General features: G+C 45.1%; 1 protein-coding gene across 1 annotated transcript in view; it reads right to left on the reverse strand.

Moving 5' to 3' along the window:
- The window catches only part of NPC1 (NPC intracellular cholesterol transporter 1), a 48,043-nt gene extending 34,081 nt beyond the window's left edge, over positions 1-13,962 (reverse strand). The window contains exon 1 of the mRNA XM_059408060.1: positions 13,477-13,962. Coding sequence (XP_059264043.1) covers positions 13,477-13,962 — 486 coding nt within the window. The remainder of the gene's footprint in view (positions 1-13,476) is intronic.
- Positions 13,963-22,178: the final 8,216 nt, after the last annotated feature.

A 22,178-nucleotide genomic window follows, 5' to 3' on the forward strand; every position in this document is an offset into this window, starting at 1 on the left:
AGCGAGCTCGGCCACGCTGACCAGGGCCACAGGCCTGCACGGGCTTGCAGTCATCTGTCCCACAGGGAAACAAAAGCTATCCAGAAGCAACCATGACTCCCAGGACACCTCACAGAAAAGCCATTAAAAAAAATCTGAATAGAAGTCACAGAGTGAATTCTCTCCAGCATCAGTGGCATATGAACCCACACATAGGCAAGGAGGTCAGTCTATTTGCTGGTCTCTGGCATCAAGATACAAATCTTCCCAAGGGCTCCTGAAATGCTAAAAACATGAAAGAAAAAACAGCTCACAGGAGGCTGGGGTGTGTATGTGCAGGGGAATCAAAGGGCTCAGAAAGACTTAATTCATTCTTCAGATATGTTAATATTTATTTATTTATTTGAGAGAGAGTGCATAAGCGCAGGAAGGTCAGAGGGAGAGGAAGAGAATCCCAAGCAGACTCCCAGCTGACTGTGGAGTCTGCTGTAGGCCTCCACCCCAAGACGCTGAGATCACAACCCGAGCCGAAACCAAGAGTCAGATGCCTAAACGACTAAGCCACCCAGTGCCTCTCATTCTCCAGATATTTTATTTTAAAAAGATTTTATTTATTTATTTGACAGAGAGAGAGAGATCACAAGTAGGCAGAGAGGCAGGCAGAGAGAGAGGAGGAAGCAGGCTCCCTGCTGAGCAGAGAGCCTGATGCGGGACTCGATCCCAGGACCCTGAGATCACGACCTGAGCCCAAGGCAGCAGCTTAGCCCACTGAGCCACCCAGGTGCCCCCCCTCCAGATATTTTAAAACAGACATCATCACTTACACCTATCAGGACTCATTAAAATATATGTTTACTCACAAGGAAGGGAAATTATACAAAGGAGGAAGTGACAAGTATTCAACAATGCCACATATCAAACCTTTGCCTAGAAGTTGCAAAATTCCACCACTATTTTGATTTGAAAAGAATTACAGCAATTAGGCCACGGACCTAGTGATTCCAGGGAAAGTACAGCTTTTTCCCAAACTCCAGTTTTACAATTAAAAGGAAATTATCCATCTACTGACATTTGAAAAGGCTTTTTGCCTTTTTTGCAAAGAAGGAGGCATAACTGCTGAGACTGACATTTAAATCCAAGTGGCCCCTCACCCCCAGACCTGGCAGAATGCTCAACAGACCCAACGGGCAAGCAGGCCCAGGCCTGGGGCCCTCTGGCAAGTCACCCACCGGAGTGACAGAAACCCAGTCAACAAACCACAACTCTGGCATGACTAATGGGAGGCGGGTGTGGAGTCTTGGTTCCCTTTCCTCAGCGTTCAGCGCTATGAAAGAAAATAAAGGCCCAGGGCACTGTGGTTCACAGTCATCCTTTATAACCCACAGCTCTTATTTCAACGCGAAGTTTCCATAGCCTGGCAAAATAGAGGTGGGACAGGGGAGTGGGGGAAGGTCAGGAGCCCCAGGTTCTGATCCTCAGAACCCGGGAGGCTCTCAATCAGCGTGCACGCCGAGCCTGACGGCACGTGGGGCAAGTCCCCAGCCTGGGCCGAGCAGTTCTGCTCCCTGCGAATGGCTCATAACGGCTGCCAATCTCACAGGTTCGCTGCGAAGATCGGATACGGGACTATATGTGGAAGTACTTGGTAAACTCAAAAGCACTATACAATCCAACGCAAGAAATGATTACCGTCTTCTAACTGCTGGGACCTCAGTAAAGGATCTAAAGACCTGAAGCAAAACACCTGACATTTCTTTGGGCTCAGGAAAATTGTGCTTGACTCAATCCTTCTAGGTTTGCTTCTCAAGGTTGTCCTGCCTCTAGAAGCATCCCCAACCCAGTGGGGCCCAAAGCCACTTACAAGCTATTTGCTTATGTGTTAGGCACTGTTTCACTGCTCTTCATATATTAATGCTATTAATCCTGATGAACAAGCTGATGACAGAGGTGCTATCATACCCATTTTACAGATGAGGAAATGGGAGGCACAGAGAAGCTGATTTGTGTAAGAGTGGCAGAGTCACAATTCAAACCAGAACATTCCAGTTGCAGAAAGAGACTCTGAATCCTCAGTCTAGCAGCACACCGCCTCCCCGCCCTACCTTGCACGAGGCACAGGCATGGGTGCACTCACTTGCACAGCTGTGCTGGTGGGGAGCCCTCCTTTCCCCCCTCAGCGCTCTCTCACCTCCCCTCCCTCTGATCACCATGGGCTGAAAACCTGAAAACCAGCTGGTGCTGGTGCGGCATTTCTCAGCCTCCTCAGGGGCCTCCACCACCTGACCCCCTCTCTTCTACCTTCTCGGCCTCATCTCTTTGTGCATCCCTGTGCATCCTTTCGTCTGCTCCTACAGATAAACACCGCTCTGATTTCATCCTCCCTCTTGGCCAAACGACCCCGATGCCTCTCCAGCTGCACTTCTCGTGACCTGCCCCACAGTCCCAGGCTTCCAAAGGAAACCAGTCCTTCCTCCACTGCCAATCTCTCCTCCTGGAAAGCTCCCAGTGCAGGTACCCTTTCTGTGTCCCTTCCTTCCCTGCTGAGCCCACAGCCACCCTTTGTTCCCCTGTGCACTACTCCCCTGGGGGCCACCCCCGACCCACCCCTACCACCTCCTACACAGCCACCAGCTGGGCTCTTCCTGAGCTGGGGTGCCAGAGCTTTCTGATGCTCCGATACCTCCATCCACCTTCCTGCGGCCTGTGAGACAAGCGCCAGCGGCCCCACCTGACTCCGGTGTGCACGCTCATGTCCCACCCCTCCATACCTTCTGTCCCACACTGAGGGGGACCTGCCTAGCCCTGTGCCTTTGCGTCTCCCACCCCGACACTCCCCATGCTCCTGTTACCCTACAAAGCCACTCCTTGACCACCATCTCCCCTGGGGTCCTGGTGGGCCTGCGGGACCCAGGCAAGCACAGCCCCTCCCCTCCCTGAGCAGCACTGGTCCAATGGCTCCCCGGAGGGTATGCGGCCGCCTCTCCCAGCATCCAGGCATTGGATCCCTCAATCTTCAGTTCTGGAGGGCTGGTACTGGAACAATACCCTTGTACAGAAGAGCAAACTGCCGGTTACTCAGGTAGAGTGACTCATCTGAGGCCACATCTAAAAATGGCCAAGCCAGACCCCACCCAAGGCCTGGCTGCTTCCTGGATGTTCTGGAAGCCAGAGTTCCTTATGCCACAGGCTCCTCCCAGAGTCACCCCTGGCTGGGCCACGCTCATCTCTCATCTCACCAAGACCCTAGCTGGTGTTGGAATGACTGGATTTCCAGTCTCCAAATGGCCACCGCACAGCCGGTGGTCAGGACTTTATGGACCAAGATGACAGGTGCACCTTAGCATCCTCGGGATGTCCAGGCATGAGCTGACGCTGAGAGCAAGAATGCACCATGCAACCAGCAGCTCACACACAGCACATGCCTCCTTTCTAGGCAAAGCACCTGCTTTTCAAAAAGTGAGGTGTGGCTGAACACTGCCTTTACTAGGCTTTGAGAATGCCTGCTGCTGACTTCACATCCGTAAAGCCCACTTGAGGAAGCAACGCAGAAACAAACCTAGCAATGTCTGTGGTCTGCTGGGGCCCAAAGTGCGTCTGACCAAACCTGAGCTCAGGGCTGGAGACGGCCGGTGGCTGCATGTACCGGCCGTCCTTCAGGTCACTGAGCTGTCCACCTAAAAGCTGTCTGTTTCATACCCTGTGTGTTTTGCCAGGAGACATGAGTTCAGATGTCCTTCACACGGGAGAAAAGCCCACTGGCAAGGACTGCAGAGAGCGAGCATGCTGTCAGTCACTACATTCAGACGGAACAGAGAAGCATGACCAACCTCCAGGGCAAACAGAATCAGAAACTCCGGGTCTGACAGCCACGTGACATGTCTTGTTAAGGCGGTGCTCCGGGCCCAGAGATCCGAACCCAAAGGGTAATGATTCTTCACAGTAGGTCTCGTGGACACCGACCAGGCATACAGAGCTATTTATAACCACAAGAACCATCTTATTGGAGCGTTTTAAAATTTTACCGATTCCTAAAATGTTAAAAATAAACAACTGTGGGATTTATGTCCTCCTCCCCTTATGGACTCCGTCCCCGCTCATCACAAATCTGCAACCTCACAGGTATATGCCAAGTAAGCATCCCCTTCTCAGATACAGCCAATGCTACTGTATTAGATCTGGGTTTTGTAGGCTTTTAATTCCTCCCAACAGGTAACCAGTAGAGATGGACAAGTGAAAGTCACTTTGAAACAGCTTTTTCACAAATAAGCCTCAACAACCCTGCACAGGCTGGCTTTTGGCTCAACCCAACTGCCCCACCGTATTCATCGGGCTTTCTCGAAGAGGGCCAAACAGGAAATATCGTAGGCTTATGGGCTGTAAGGTCTTTGCGGAGGATACTCAACAAACCTGTTGTAGCTCAAAAACAAGCACAGACGCCAGGCAAGTGATGGCTGTAGGAGGCGGGGAGCAAACTTTATTCACAATGACAGGCTCTGGCCAGGCCGAACCTGTGGGCTCCTGCCATGGGATGAAGCAGAATTCACGAGAATTCATTCAACGTCAGGTATGTGGGGAGAGAGGTTCCGAGGGCCATTTCTGGCTCTTGTGTGGACTCCCTAGGAAGATGGCAGAATCATTAGGCACAGAGCCTGGCTGCTGTATTGCCTCAGAAACTCTCTGCAGTATCTGCTCCTGCGCTTCCCGATGCAGGAACCGTCAAATCTCTCCATGAGCTGAAGGAGTTCAAACAGATGACGTAAGCAGTTCAGAAATGAGAACCACTGCTTGTTCTGGCTCTCCACCCGAATTCAGGAGTTACACGGCTAGAGTGAGTCTGCTTGCAAAGGTCAGGTCAGATGACTATTTCACAACATGCTCCGGAGCTTAGCCATCTGGTACGGGACTGGCCAGGGAAGTTTCTTGCAATAATAACAGGGGTGCAGCAAGTTTAAAAAAAAAAAAAAAGTCCCTTCTGCTACATGTCAGCCACTATAGCAATGGCTAAACAGACCCTGACGGGGAGCTCTACAGAAGCACACGGATTATGGGGAGAGGCTATGGACACCGGCAGCAGAGTACTGCACTCCAGGCGGCTGCAGTAAATCTCAAGGACTAACGAACTCATCAGAAAACACTTCATGAACATCGGCCGCGTGCTACACACAAAGTAAGGGGATTCCTTCCCTCCCACCTAGCCTACTTCTCAGATACCCTCTAGTACAGTAGGGCAGCATTTTACAGGTAAGGAAACGGAGGCTCAGGGAGGGCTCTCTGAGGTCATGTGGCTCCTAAGTGACAAAAGCAGTAATGAGAATGAAGATTTTGAAGGCCAAGTAAATTAAACATTCTCTATCCTGTCCCCGGGCCCCACTCCCCAGCTGCTCCAGCTCCGTCTGTACGGATGTCACCTCAGAGTGTCATACAGAGCGTCCCTCTGGGAACAAACGTGTTCACCTGTAGGAATAACGGTACCATTTACATCTTCCTACGGACGACTCTAGGCAGCTGTCAAGTCACATTGGTTACTGCTGAGCATCCTCAGTTGGAAGCCTGCGCTGGCCACCGCTCGGCAGGCAGAGTGCGGGCCCGGGGTCCTATCCTCTCTGCCACTGTCTTGGATGGGCAGAGCTCACAGCAGAACCTGGAGCCACACCAGCTCCAGTGCCAGCAAGATGGGTCAGGTCAGGGGTAGGGAGAGGCCTATGAAGGGAACAGAGAGGCTGGCCTGGCCGGTCAGGACAACGCAGGATGGGATAGAGGCAGAGACATGGAGCATCCTACCCAGAGAGTAAGCTGCCTGCCATTTCCCTGGAGTCAGGGAGGCAGACTAAACAAATATGGCAGCACATCTGGGGTAGAGGCTGGTCTGGTATGACTTCCATTGACGGAAATCTCTGGATCTCTGTTTCACAGCTAACCTGGGGTGAACAGATCCACACAACAAAGGATACTCTGTGAGAGCACCAGGCATACCTATAAATGGGTGTTTCCTTCATACATTTTTTAGTTAGATAGACTCGGCTCATCTTCACTTTTCAAATCAGCCTTCCAGCTTGCAGTTGAAGGGACTTGCCCAAGGTCATACTACTAGTTGGTATTAGACATTTGCACCCACTGAAAAATAATCCAAAGCCACAAACTAAAACAAAACCATGAAGGTTGATGGGAGTGTATACCATCCACAGGTCTTTTCCTATGGAATGTTCACACAGTGTGGCAGGTGAACAAAGGGACAGGCCAGCAGGATAAAACGATCCCTGATTCATCAGTGGCTTTTGGAGAAGCCAGAATGGAGCTAGGAACAAGCCCTGACGGAGATGCCCTATTGGCCATCTGGAACAGCTGCTGAACACTCATTCAATTTTGCCTGCTAAACATGGAGAATCTGGTAGCAAGATTTTGAATACATTTAGAGGACAAGTCAGAAGACCGTGGTTCAAGCCCTTACTCCGCCATTTACTAGCTATGTGACTTTGGGACACCACTTGATCCTTAGTATCCATAATTTCCTGCAAAACAAGAAACACAGCATCCCATGTGTTTTAGAGGGGTCCTGTAATGTTAAAACGAGACCACAGTGTCCTCGCAATGGAGTACTACACACAAATTAGGTAACTCTTTTTTTAGTTTCTTGCAATCTACAACATCGTTTTGAAAAAGTTTTGAGTTAACTTACATACCAAATTGATTGGTTTTTCGTAACAACTAGATAACTCCCCCATTTTCTCCGGTTTCCCTCTTGTCTACCTGGTTAAGCATTAATTTACCCTTCAAAGGTCAGTTCAAAAACTGACTGCCCATAACATTTTGTTCTTCCCTTTGTTAGACTACACTTTGCATCGTATTGTAATTTTATGTATCCCCCCCTTCTTCAGTCAACTATGAACAAGCCAAGGACAGAGGCTACTAACGTTTACAGTTTATGGATTGCCTTCCGTACAGGGTCTACTTTTGTATCTACACTGTGCCCATAGCAACCACTTTACATTTATGAAACTAGTGAATGACAGGAACTTAGAGTTCCTCTGGCCTAAGGGACAATAAGAAGATAAAGAACAAATTTTAAAACTCCCCTCTCAAGTCCCCCAATAGCACACTTGCATCAGAAACAGGCTTGGGTCAAATATAAAACACAAAACAAATGAGAAACAGTTTTTCTTCTTTTGTTCCCCTCAGTTTTCTTGCCAAAGCAAATATTCCAAACACTGAAAATAAGAGGCAGAGTCCAAGCAAAGAGAAATTTGTTGGGCCACAGTTGATTACTGATTATCACCCAGAAAGCAATGCAATTCTGGTTTCTACCACCTCTGAATCCTTCTATCTTATCCCTACACCTAAACCCACGAAGGCCAAATGACCCAGTGACTCAGAAAAGAGACTCTTGGCCATACTGGAAATGGTAAAATACAGTCCTTGCTCTCAAGGAGCCTACAATCTACTACTTCAATGCAAGCAATATTTTGTTCTCTTTCCATGAGAACCGTAAGAAGTAGGCATAGATGTTAACCCGATTTTACAGAGGAAGGAGACAGAGGCTCTAGGGGATCACTGGTTTGTCCAAGATCACTCTTGGTGAGAGGAAAAGTCCAGACCAACACCCAGGTAAAGGCTGCTGCTGCAGTATAAACACAGATTGAGAGACTCAGAGAGAAGGCCTTCTAGCTGGGGGACAGGGTAACAAATCTCACGGATAATGCAGCATTTGAACTGGGCCTTGGAAGATGGGCAGGATTTCGACAGCAAGTAGTTTATTTGGCTGGAGAGCTGATGCCTTTCACAGAACTACAGGTGACAGGGCAGAAAGGGGCACCCACGATCAGATTAGAGATGGGTCTAACCCTGGCTTCCGCAGTAGATAACGTGTCCTCCTTAAAACACGCTGAAAAGCCTCCCTTTGGGGGGGAGTGGAGGGTGGGGAAGGGTTACCCAGGAAAGAGAGATCATACTGTCTTCACACCAGAGGGATTCTTTGTTCTGGGTAATATGACAAACACTGAAGCAATACAAAGACCCATTCAGCAAGTCGTTTTCTTTCTGCCCACTCGCTAAAATAAAAACCTCATTTTCCCTTGATTACTTATGTTAATAAGGTATTTGAGCGCAGCATCAAACAAGGAGTAGGAGAGACTCGGAAAAAGTAACCATCTGAAATTGGGGTGAATGTAGGTTTTCTTCAATGCTCTTGGGTCAAGAGATTAAACCACTGCTGATCTCTTCAGGAAAAATCATTTTAATGGCTTAATTCCTACCCATACCTCCCTATGTTCCAAGTTCCTCAAGAAAACGCCTGTAAAAATTACACACGATTTCTCAAAACCACACACGTTATTTGGATGACCAGAAGGTTTACAAACCATGCAGTTTCATGTTCTTTCATCATCTGTAAGAACTAAAAATTAAGAAAGGCAAAAATCCCCCCCAAAAGTCTATCAGACCTTACAAAGGACAGTTAGGTCTGTTAATTCTGTGACAGAACTTCCTGAGTGCCCAGGCTCACCCCAGACAAGGTGCTGTCCCTGTAAGAATTCTAAAAGCAGAACCCCCACCACCACCTCCACTGTATTCAGGGGTACTGGGAGCCTCTGCCCATGCAAGGGAATTAATTTGTTATATAACAAGGGTATATTTCCAGTTAAGATTTACTGACCTTCCTAGGCATTTTGCAAGTGACTCATGATGAACCTCTGACCTATCTAAAAAGCCCTAGGAGGAGAGGCACTCATTGGCCATCAGTCTTGGATATTATCTTGAGGTGAAAGGATTTCAGAGGCATGTTAAAGCTACTTACCAGTGTAAAGCCTGTCTACCAGATCCTGACCTAAAACTCGAGGCAAACTGAAAGAGCTGTATTTTCTTTAAGGCACAGAATTGCTCCTGTTTCTTGAGTTTTTACTACAGTGATAAGGTCTCTCCATAGATCATGTTACCTAATAACCCCAATAATCCTACATGGTATTGTTAGTCTTCAAAACAAAAACAAAACCCTGAGACCTGACAGAGTAAAAGGCCCACAGCAAGAGCTAGTGAGTCATCTACCCACTGACCCCATTCCAAACCACCCCCCTGCTCCTCTGCCTCGCCTCCCAACCAGGCACCGAGGTGTGCCCTCCCACAAGCCCACACAGTTGGGGATCCCCTCTACATAGAGAAAGGAGGGAGCCACAGCTCTTCTCTTGGCTCTTGGACCCTTCCTGGGTCAGCAAAACCTACCTGCTTCTAAGAACTACCCAGAAATTTAAGAAGTTTTCCTAATCCAGGGAAAGCCCCGAATCTGCTTCCCCCTCTGATTTACTACCTCCTCCTTACTGACATGTACAGGAGTGGGCACAAGGACAGAATCCCAGAGCTCCAATCCTGCGTCCTCATCTGGTTTAATCAGCGCTGTATCCTTAGACTTTATCCCCCAACTCTAGTTTTAAAGGAGAAAACTGCAGACACAGAAAGAGCAGTGAATGCAGCTAAGGGTTTGTCAATTTTTTCTGTACAAAGAGCCAGCTCTTAATTTCATTGATCCTTTCTCTTGTCTTTTCAGTTTCTCTAATTCATTTATTTCTGCTCTTATCTTTATTATTCTCTTCCTTCTACTAATTTGGGGCCTTGGTTTTTTCTTTTTCTAGTTCCTTTCAGTATAAAGTTACAGTTACATTATTTGAGATTTTTCTTCTCCCTTGAAGTAGGCTGTATTGCTATGAACTTTGCTCTAAGAACTGCTTTTGCTGCATCCCATATAGATCAGTAGGTCATATTTCTGTTTTAATTTGTCTCTAGGTATTTTTTAATTTCTCCTTTGATTTTCTTCAATGACCCACTGGTTGATCAGTAGCATGTAGTTTAATCTCCTCATTTTTGTGGGGTTTCCTCTTATAATTAATTTGTCATTTCATATAAAGTGGTCAGAAAAGATGCTTGGTAGGATTTCAACCTTCTTTATTTTATAGAGACTTGTTTTGTGACCCGACATGTGATTGATCCTATAGAAGTTCCATGTACACTAGAGGAAAATGTGTATTCTGCTGCTTTTAGAGGGAGTGCTGTCAATATCCATTAAGTCCCCCTGGTCTATTGTGTCATTTAACACTGATGTTTCCTTATTGATTTTTCATCCACTGATGAAAGTGGGCTATTAAATTCTCCTACTACTATTGCTTTCAACTTCTCCCTTTAAGTCTGTTAATATGTGTTTTATATATTTTGGTGCTCCAATGTTGGGTGCACGTATCTTTATAAATGTTGTATCTTCTTGCTGGTGGACCTCTTTATCATTACGTAATGAATGCCTTCCTTTGTCTCTTACTACAATCTTTGTTCTAAAGTCTATTTTGTCTGATATGAGTATAGCTACTTCAATATTCTTTCCATTTCCATTTGTATGGAATGTTTTTTCCACCTCTTCACTTTCAGTCTGTGACTAGGGAAAAAGAGAGAGGGCTCAAAATAAAAAATGAAGGGAAGTGACAACTAACATCGCAGAAATACAAAGGATCATAAGAGACTACTATGAAAAAATTACAAACCAACAAACTGGACAACCTAAAAGAAATAGATGAATTCCTAGAAATACACAACCTTGCAAGACTGAATGATGATGAAATAGGAAATATGAAAAGACTGATTACTAGTAAGGAAGTCTTCAGTAATCAAAAAACTGCCCAACAAACAAAAGTTCAGGGACCAACCAGACGGCTTCATTGGCAAATCCCACCAAACATTAAAAGGTTTAATACCTACATTCAAAGTCTTCCAAAAAATTGAAGAGGAGGAAAAGTTTCCAAACACATTTTATGAGGCCAGCATCACCCGTGTACCAAAACCAGACCAGGGTATTATTAAAAAAAAAAAAAAAAAAATTAAATCCAATAATACATTAAAAGGATCACAGGCCATGATCAAGTGGGACTGATCCTATGGATTCAAGGATGGTTCAACATCTGTACATCAATCAATGTGATACCTCACATCAAAAAGATAACAGATAAAAATTATACGATCGTCTTGATAAATGCAGAAAAAGAAGTTGACAAAATTCAACATTTACTTATGATGGATAATCTCAACAAAGTGGATATAGAAGGAACATACCTCAACATAATAAAGGCCATCATGACAATCCTACAGCTAAGATCATACACAATGGGGAAAAGCTGAAAGTTCTTCATAGGAGAACAGGATACCTATTCTTGTCCCTTTTGTTCAACACAGTATTGGAAGTCCTAGCCACGGCAATTAGGCAAAATAAATTAAGGCATCCAAATCAGAAAGGAAAAAGTTAAACTGTCACAATTTGCAGATGATATGATACATGAATTCAGGAAAATCACAGGATACAAAATCACTACACAAAAATCTGTGGCGTTTCCCCACACCACCAGTGAAGTATCATAAAGAGAAATTAAGAAAGTAATTCCATTTCCAATTATATAAAAAAGAAAAAAAATCTGGAATAAATTTAACCAACAAGGTGAAAACTGTAAGACACTGATGTAAGAAACTGAAGAAGACACAAAGAAATGGAAAGACAATTCTGTGCTCATGAATTGGAAGAATACTGTTAAAATGTCCATATCACCTAAAGCAATCTACAGATTCAGTGAAATGCCTATCAAAATTCCAAAGGAATACTTCAGAACAGAACAAATAATTCTAAAATTTACGTGGAACCACAAAAGCCAAAAGAATCTTAGAAGAACAAGGCAGGAGATCTCACACTCCCTCATTTCAAACTATTTTACAAAGCTATAGTAATCAAAGTAGCACGGTATTGGTATAAGAAAAGATACACAGATCAATGGAATAGAATTGAGAGCCCAGAAATAAACCCACACAGGTATGGACAATTAATCTACAACAAATGAGCCAAGAATATACAATAGAGAAAGGACAGTCTTTTCAATAACATGTTGGGCAAACTGGGTTGATATCCAAAAATATATAAAGAACCATACAACTCAACATCACCAACAAAAAAAGCAACCCAATTAAAAAACGGGCAGAAGATCTGAACAGACATTTCCTCAAAGACATACAGATAGCACACAAGACATACAATAGCTACGTGAAAAGATGCTTATGCTCAAGATCACTATTAGGGAAATGCAAATCAAAATCACCATGAGGAATCACCCTGCACCTGTTACAATGGATATTATCAAAGAGAAAAGAAATGACGAGAGTTGGGGAGGGTGTGGAAAAAGGGAAGCACTTGTATACTGTTGGTGGGACTGTAAATTGGTACAACCACGGTGGAAAAGACTATGTGATTCCTCAAAACATTAAGAATAGAAATACCTTATGACCTAGATATTCTACCCCTGAACAGTTACAGGAAAAAAATGAAAACACTAATTGGAAAAGATTTATGCATCCCTACATTCACAGCAGCATTATTCACAATAATCAAGGTACGTAAACAACCTAAATGTCCACTGACAGATGAATGAATAAAGATGTGATATATTTATTTATACAATGGAATACCAATCAGCTATTTTAAAAAAATGAGATCTTGCTATTTGCAACAACACGGATGGACCTTGAGGGGATTATGCTAAGTAAAATAAGTCAGATAGAGAAAGACAAATACAGGTCATTTCACTGATATGGGGAATCTAACAAACCAAACCAAACCAAACCAAACTCAAAGATCCAGTAACAGACTAGAGGGGAAGAGGGGTTGGGGAATGGACAAAATGGTTGAAGGGTCAACTGTATGGTGATGAATAGTAAGTAGACTGTGATAACTCTGTAGTGTACATGTTAAATTACAAAGCTGTGCACCTGAAACATGTAATAACAATAAACAGCAGCGAGGCATTCATGCCCTAGGTTACTTGAACCAAGGAAAAGCTGACCCAGGGAGTTGGGTCACTGAGCTCTGGGCCCCATTCTGTAGCTAGCTAATACTGTGACAAGGAGAAACTCAATTACCCTCTGCTGGGTCCCAGTTTCTAAATTGTAAAAGAGTTAATGACAAGAAACTCGCGCTGTCAATAAAACCAAGCTGAGTTACTCAGGACTGTTTCAATTTGGTACTTGGCAATTTGTTTCCCTTCTTTACCCTCCCCCCCCCACCACCATATCCAGGAGACAAGAAGGGGAAATAAAGGGGTAGAATATTCTAAACAAATTCAGAAAGAGTTCGTGTTTTGTTTTGTTTTACAGGCAGGTTAAATAAACAGGATCCCTCCTCCTCTGTACCCGCTTTCGTCCTTCCCCGTGATTGCACATCCTAAACCCAGAAATGAGGTGAGCGCAGCTGGAATGAGCTCCAGAGATCAAGCAAGCTGCTTCCAGTTGCCCCCTCTTCCAGACCAGAGAGAAGAGTGCGCGGCCAGGGAAAGAACCCGGAGCAGGGGTGGGGGTAGGGGTGCGCCAGGGGCTCCATCGCTGAACCAACTTCCCCAGGACCAGCTGGACCCGCGCCGGCCCTCGCCGCCTCGCGCCCCCGCCTCGTCCCCCCCCCCCCCCCAGAGCCCTCGCGGGTCGCGGACGTCCGCTCACCTGCGCGGGACAGAGCAGCAGCAGGAGGAGGCCGAGCGCTGGGCCGCGCGCGGTCATGCTGCCGCGGTGCCGGGCTGCGGACAGCGGCGGGACTCGGCTGGGCTCGCCCCGGCTCGGCGCGCAGGGCTGCCTCAGGATGCCGTGCCAGCCTAGGGAGGGAGCAGACGCCGGCGGCGGACTACGAGCGTGGAGCAGGAAAGAGGAAGGCGTCGTCGGCTCCTCCCCTTTCTGGGCGGTGCCGCTGACGGGACGCCCGGGACCCGTTCTGGGGCGGGGCCGACCCGGGGAAGGCGGGGCGGGGCGGGGGCGGGGCCTGACTGGGCAGCGCCCCTTTGGCGGGGCTTCCTCTGCAGGGTCAGCTCTGCGTTTTGCGGCCCTGTGGTTTTGGGGGTGCGACTTACGGTAGGGATCCCAGACTGGGGCAGCCGAACTTCTGGAACCCGGCTGGGAGGATATTGCTGGAGTTGTGCCGAAAGTGTGTGGCATTGATGTTTTAACTCTTTTTCCCCTTTTTGTCTTTCCCGGACGGGGGACGGTGGGCGAGAGGGTTTTTAGCAAATGGGAGCGCTTGGAGATTGTTTTCCCAATTCCGATCCCACTCCTCAGCGGAGTAGGTATTGATTTCGGCTCGGGTTAGCACTCCGAGCGAATTCTCCGCCCCAGACTCAGCAGCCAAAAAGGAATCCGTGCCCGGGATTCAGTTACGCCCCGAGCGGTGGCCTGACCGTGTGCTCACCTCGGAGCGCGAGGGGCGGAGCGTGACGGTGGGCGGTGCTCCCGAGCCAACCAATCTCCGCTGGGTGACCTCGGGGGCGACGCTTGCAAAAGTGCTGGAACTGCGCCACCCTCTGGCGGAGCTGCGCGTAGCGTCGCTTTGGACCAGTCGGTGGGAGGAGACCCCCACCCCAACTGAACCCCCCCATTGGCCCGCAAGGTTGACCCAGAGGCGGGACCAGAGTACGTTCTTTCCAGGTGAAGTCGGGTAACAGAAAGACAAAGAAGCGTCTTCATTTTTGAGCCTTGCACATATTTTGTTTTGCTCTGGCGCTTATTTTTTATTATATGCATTTTTAGTAACACTGTCCCTCAGATTTCCATTATTGAGATCGCTCAAAAGCCTCAGTCCTTATCATTTTGAAGTTAAGGAAAGGTAAGTAAGGATCTCTTTTCCCAACGTGGAAGCCAGTTTACAATGAAAAGACTAAATATCCATCTGTAACAATGATCAAACCCAGTCCTAGGAGGGACCGTGATGCAGGGGATAGTCCCAGCGTCGCTTACAATGCCTCTGCTTTCTGTACTGTCTTGCCTCCTCACCTCCTCGCCCTGGGATGTCCACCACGCTGGCTGGGCGTTGAGACTATAGGGATTTCCTCCAGACCTTCAAGGCCAGATCCTACGTGGAGGGCTTCCTGGCACTCCACCAACTGTGCGCTCTCTCGCCCCAGGTGATTCATTTGAGATAAAGTAGTGAGTTCTGCAGGGACTCAAACTGTTGTCACTGAGCAGCAGTATGCGCATCACCTGGGAATTTGTTAGAACTGCCTCGACCCACTGAATCAAAAACCCGGAATGAGCCAGCTCTTTGAGTTTTAACAAGCCTTCCAAGTGGTTCCAATGCACACTCAAATTCTACACTTAACTGCTCTAATGGATTCCTGGGATTCTGAAGGATTAGTTAGCCTTCCAATTTTAGCCAAGTCCTAATGGAAAAAAGAAAAAAAAAAGTCTTCACTAAATAATTTACTTGAGTGAAGGAAATATGAGGCATTTCTGGGATGGGCAGAAATTTTGAGGCCTCACGCATTATGTTCACTATTCACCAAAACCATAACAAAAAGACCTTTAGCCATTTTTTTTCTAGTTCTTTTGCACGACTTCAAAAATACCCAAACATCTAGGAAATATTTTAAAAATAAACTATCATATATCTAAGAGAAATGTGGGGTTTTTTTTGTTGTTGTTGTTGTTGATAAAGTAATTCATACTTATAGTAGAAACTTTGAAAATACACAAAAGTTTAGGGACAGAATAAAAATACTTTATAATTCCATCATGGGTAATGTTACACTGTGGTGTATTTTTTCTTTCTGTAAAAATTGTTTTAACACGGTTGAGATCCTAGAAGAGATTTTTTGTTAGCTTAGGTAATATTTAATACCGCTATCATTATAAATACCATTGAACGTTGACTGCATAATAGTAAAAGAGAAAATAAGAGGGAAAATGAAATTATTAGACACACATCTTTATAAATACGCAGAAACATCTTTGGAAAACTCTGCATTTGAAAGTATATATGTGAATATAATATATGGACTTTTAAAATAAGTGGGACATACTAAAAAAAAAAAAAAAAAAAAATAAGTGGGACATACTATACACAGTTTGAAGCTTGCTTTTTTCCCCCCACATTTAACAATATGCTTTCTCCACCTCACTACCTCTACAAGCTCTGTAGGATTTTATTATGGGTATATAACATTCCTGAACCCAGAGTGATAGGGGGCAGTCTCAGGGCAGTACCTAAGTCAGTAAAATATAGTTCACCAACCAGCAATACTTCGGAATTACTCAAGTCTCAAAGTGCCTTTCTGGTATATATGAAGGGTTTGTATGGCACCAGTAATACTGCAAAAATTCACCTTCTTTCTTCTATATGCTTCCTCACATTCCTGAGCGTGTCTGGATTCCACAAAGCTTTGCATCTTTCTGTGTCCACTGCTTTCCTCGTGATACTGTATCACAAAAGTCTAAAAGCTATTGAACATTTACCATAAGGAGAGAGATGGAAAAGTTGACCTCAAGCAAAATTTTCTTTACCTTGCTGACGGACGGGGAAATCTAGAAATATTCAAGTTAGTAGTTTTGATCTATTACATAATCAATATCCTTTTGGATATATTTAGTTTGTCACTTTGGCTACTGGAAACAATAATGCGATGAACATCCTTGTGCCTAAATCCTTGCAATAGTGTACATGTAGGGCTGTTGGGAAAAATTATCATTGACTCAAAGGAAATGTTTTCATTCTGGCTAAATTGCCCTCCAAAGAGATTGCAATTTCTTCCTTTGTTAACAACATGTGGAAGTGCCTGATGCCCACCTCCTTGGCAACCCTTTTCTTTGCCATTCTGATAGATGAAAAATGGCATCTGTGATTTTACTTATTTTATTTTGTAAAGATTTCATTTATTTGACACAGAGAGAAAGAAAGAGAGCTCAAGCGCAGGAGCTGGGAAGAGGAGCAGAGGGAAAGGGAGAGGCAGGCATCCTGTTGAGCAGGAGCCTGACATGGGGCTGGATCCTAGGACCCTGGGATCATGACCTGAGCCAAAGGCAGACGCTTAATCAACTGAGCCATCCAGATGCCCCTTCATGGTCTGGCTTTCTATGTGTAGTCTTATTTTTAAAAGTGGTGATGCTTTAATTTGTATTTTTTTAATTATAAGTGAGATTAATAATCTTTGTACACTTGGGGTGGCTGGGTGGCCCAGTGGGTTAAAGCCTTTGCTTTCCACTCAGGTCATGGTCCTGGGGTCCTGGGGTCCTGGGGTCCTGGGATCGAGCCCCACATCGGGCTCTCTGCTGAGCAGGGAGCCTGCTTCCACCTCTCTTTCTTTGCCTGCCTCTTTCCCTACTTGTGATCACTGCCGGTCAAATAAATAAATAAAATCTTTAAAAAAAGGAATCTTCGTACATTTATAAATGATTTCTCTTTGTCTGTTTTTTATTTTCTCTTATTTTCTTTTTCATATTGACCTGTAAAAGTTTTCTATTTACTAAGAAAATTAACCTGTTTACCTGGCATATATGTTACAGATACTTTTACTTATTTACTAGTTTGTAGCATTAGAAATTATTCCATAGTTTCCTCTAGACCTTTAATAATTCCATGGAAATCATGATCTGGAATTATTTTGCTGTAAGGAGTAATGTAAGGGGCCAGCTCCACTCTTCCCACAAAGCCCGGATAATCACAGGGATACCTGTTTTCATTAAAGTTATCATTGGTTTTCGTGTTGCTGTATCTAATGACAACCCCTTGGCTGTCATCTCACTTGACCTCTTAGTGTATTCAACCCAGATGATCACACCGTTCTCCATAAAACATGTTCTTTAACCCTCTTGTGGGTTACCTCATTGACTAAACATCAACTGTACCTCATCTTCTAGACTTGGCATGCACTTTGAACAGGATATTCATGTTAATAAAATTTTATTACAACAAAATGCCTTTGAATCCTTCCAATATAGAAAATTTTGTCCCCATGCTGATTTGGAAACTTCAAAATAGGCCATGATATAAGTGGGCAAAGAAAAAAGAATACCTAACGATGGCACAAACCTGTGCCACAAATTTGCCTGGTTTCTAATATGAAGAGTGAAGTTCAATAACAGATAATGAAGACAGAGCTGGGCCTTTGGTGTACCAGGAAGCAAGTGACTTCACCTGGGGATATCTGAGCCCATGCTGATGGACCCAGCCCTTCTTTGCTTACTTTATTCATCTATTCCCTTTGTTTTAGCTCAGGCTGCCAGAACAAAATACCACAGACTGGGCGGCTTAAACACTTATGAATCTGGGGGTGAGGGAGCACGATTCAGTCCATAGCACCCCTCCTGTTGCTCAGGACTGTATTATGACTTTTGTGGGTCGTAGGCATCTTTGCTTTTGGGTGCCCCTTCCTCCTTCCAAAACAACCACTTAAAAGCACATTTTGCCCTCTGGGGCAAATAATACATTATATGTTAGTTTAAAAAAAAAACACATTTTGCAACTGTAGGATATAAAGACAAATATAATACAGGCTGGCTTCATTATTACATAGTCCTATCATTACGTTCTTATTTTTCTTCTAATTTTAAAAGAAATAGAAATTAGAACATTTCTGTGTGAACTTAAAAGTATCAGAGGCCCTAGGCACTGTGTCTACTGGGGCCTGATGGAGAATTTGGTCCCTTTTTGGAGCTAATGTCAAAGAACTTCCTGTGGCATTCACAGACATTGTAACTTATGCTCATGGACTGCCTTAAAAAAAAAAAAGAAAGAAAGAAAAGAAAAAAAAAAAAAAGGAAGGTCCAGGACTAGCAGTTAACACTGGCTCCACAAAAAGGAGGAAAGCATAGGAGACCTTCTTGGAGGCAAGTTACCACAGATCCACACAGCCATCACGCAGAGGAAGGCTATAGAACATTTTCAGCAGAGCGCCTAGGTGGCTGACTCAGTGAGTTAAAGCCTCTGCCTTCGGCTCAGGTCATGATCCCAGGGTCCTGGGATCTAGCCCCGCATCAGGCTCCCTGCTTAGCAGGGAGCCTGCTTCCCCCTCTCTCCCTGCCTGCCTTTCTGCCTACATGTTATCTCTGTCTGTCAAACAAATAAATAAAATAAAAAGAACATTTTCAGCACCGCAAAGGCTTCCTTAGGCCTTTTCCCAGTCAACACCATCACCCCCGTCCAACCAAGAGGTAACCACAGTTCCAACTTCTCTCACTATAAATCATTTTGCCAACTCTTCAACTTCAAGTCCATGGAATCAGTCCCTGGGTCAGGTTTCTTTCACAGCCTTGTCGGATATGTGGGTGTGACACTCATCCCCATTACTCAGAGCGCTAACTCACCTTTTTTTTTTTTTATTGCTGAGTAGTATCCCATGGTGTACTGGGATTTGGGGTGTTCCCAATTTAAGCTGTTATAAATAAACTTGATTTGAACATGTCTTTTGTTTGAAATGCGCACTCAGTTGTTTTGGAATCTGCAAGAGCCTTTTAAAGCTCCATTCTTAAGCCCAATTTTATAGACATCCTCATTTAAAACAGCTGACATGACTATCACTCGTGACTTTGATGCCAGTGGTTAGGACTGACTCAGAAATGGGGGGTTACTTACAGTAAAACAGCCTCTCTGGTGAGGTCACTTGAGTGTCCATCCAGCCATGGGCTGCATGTGACTTCCACTCAGAGAGGTTCCTACCAACGCAGGAGTAACTTGAAACTTGGCCATTACTGTCTCACAGTGGCATTCCCCTCTCTAAGGATTCAGTCACATGACACAATTCCCTTTGCCTGAGGTATTTGGGGTCTGATCTTTCCTAAAATAGGAGTCCAACTCCTATAAACTGAAGACTTTCTTTCTTTTTAAGATTTTGTTTATTTATTTGAGAGAGAATGAGAGAGAGAAAGAGAACACGAGGGGAGGGAGGATCAGAGGGAGAAACAGACTCCCTGCTGAGCAGGGAGCCTAATGTGGGACTCAGTCCTGGGACTCCAGGATCATGACCTGAGCCAAAAGTAGTCACTTAATCAACCAAGCCACGCAGGTGCCCTGAAGACTTTCTTCCTAGGGCTAGTCTTAAAAGTTCAACCATGGGAAAGTGAGAGCAACAGCAGCATTTCCCTTGTTAAAAATCCGAAGGTGAAATCCTAGTGAAGGGAGAACAGAAGACAGTGGTGAGGGAAGGAGAAATTCTTTCTGTCATCAGAGACAAAGCGGACAAGGCATTCAAGACCCAAGATCTTTCATTAGCTTCCTTCAATTGGTAAAAGCCTGACTTGAGATATATTTTACAATCATCTTAAAGTATGACTAAAATTAAGGGTGAGGCCACCAGAAAAAGATTCTAAGACTTTCCAGACCCACTAATGCTTCAGTTATGTAACTGAGGGCTAAGTCTAGTTGGGAGAGCCGGGAGAAACACCTGTCTCAGCTGTGGTTTATCTCACTGTGTTTGGTACGTTAAGTAGACTACAGACACGAGCTGGGCCATCAGCCAGTGGAATGTGGAATACATTTTTCCACTTTTTTTCTAGAGAACACTTTTTTTTTTTTTTTTTTTACCTGTTGTTCCCCATATTTTGAAGCACCGGTGAGTATAAGAGCCTGAGCTGACATTGGACAAAGGCATGAGAAATCCTAATACGGTTGGCTTATTACAGCAGGGCCCCGCAGGGTTCTATGCACTGATTATTTTTAGCATCTCCTCACAGTGAAATAACGCTCACTAAACCAACTGACCAGCAGAGATAAATGTAGTTTCTCTCATTTTTCCAGGAAGGTAACAAAAACATGAACTCATAGGCCCATTGAGGCTGCAACCACACCCATCTTGCATCTCTAGGGTGTGGCACCAGGTGCAGGAACACCTCACTTTATTGTGCTTTGCTTTATTGTGCTTTGCAGATGCTGAATTTTTTAACAAATTGAAGGTCTGTGGCAACCCCACGTCGAGCAAGTCTACTGGCACCATTTTTCTAACATTTGCTCACTTGGTGTTGATGAAGTTCTAGAACATAGGTGAAGTTCGGTGGGGTGAGGTCCAGAGCCGATGACCAAGAAAAAATTCTTGAGACATCTTTGGTGCAAAATGGTGGTTTATTAAAGCACGGGGACAGGACCTGTGGGCAGGAAGAGCTGCTGCTCCAATATCCTGAGGAGTGGCAGATTATATACACAGGAGTTGGGTAGGTGAGGACAAAGGGGGTGTTCAGAAGGGCTGTCACAGCAAAGAAGACTGTCAGGATACTGGAGGCCTGGTTATTGTCAAGCCAAGATTGTTTTCCTCTAACGAGGCACTAACATGAAGACAGTTGGGAGTTTCCTGGTGGAATGCCATATTCCTCCTATCACACACATCCTTGTCAATGAGCTTTAGGTTTAGAAGAAATTTAACTTTACTTATATTTCCTTTCATCTCAGCCTCCTTCAGTTTTATGGAGGGGAGGGCGGTGTTAGAGCTTTAGGAATGGAGTTGCTTGCCTCTGGAAGTTAGGCTATTGATAACTTCTTTGTTGTTAATCACAAGGATATTTGTAAACCAAGGGAGACTCCTGTCTTGCAGGATTGTGATCTCTGCAAGTTAACTATTTGGTTATCTTTTAGGGCAGCCAAGGGGGCCTGAGGCACGTCTCACTGTCACCGAGGTAGGGGGGAGAGGGAGTGTAAGGTACCAGCTTTTGCTTTGTCCTCAGCCAGCCTTCTGCTCCCTCATCAGTGTCTCTGTGTCACAATTTCATAATGCTTGCGATATTTCAAACTCTTGCATTGTTATCCTATCTGTCATGGTGATTTGCAATCAGTGATCTTTGGTGCTGCTATTGTAATTAGGGGCCCCATGAATTGCTCTCTCATATGAGGCAGTGAACTTGACTGATAGATGTAGTGCGTTCTAGTGTGTTCTGACTCCTCCACACACCTGCCATTCCCCCTCCCACTCCCTCTTCTCGGTCCTCCCTAGTCCCTGAGACACAACAATATTGAAATTAGGCCAATTCATAATCCTACAGTGGCCTCTAAGTGGTTAAGTGAAAGGAAGAGTCGCGTGTCTCTCACTTTAAACCAAAAGCTAGAAATGATTAAACTTAGCGAGGAAGGGATGTTGAAAACCGAGACAGGCTGGAAGTGGGGTCTCTTGCACCAGCTAGCCAAGCTGTGAATGCAAAGGAAAAATTCTCCAAGGAAATAAAAAGCACTACTTCTGTGAACACATGAATGATAAGGAAGTGAAACCGCCTTATTGCTGATACAGAGAAAGTCTGAGAGGTCTGGATAGAAGATCAAACCAGCCACAACATTCCCTTAAGCCAAAGCCTAATCCAGAGCCAGGCCCTGACTCTCTTGAGTTCTGGGAAGGCTGAGAGAGGTGAGGAAGCTGCAGGAGAAAAGTCTGAAGCTGGGGCAAGGTGGTTCATGAGGTTTAAGGTAA

This window comes from Mustela nigripes, chromosome 8 (genome assembly GCF_022355385.1).
Source record: "Mustela nigripes isolate SB6536 chromosome 8, MUSNIG.SB6536, whole genome shotgun sequence".
NCBI classification, from domain to species: domain Eukaryota; kingdom Metazoa; phylum Chordata; class Mammalia; order Carnivora; family Mustelidae; genus Mustela; species Mustela nigripes.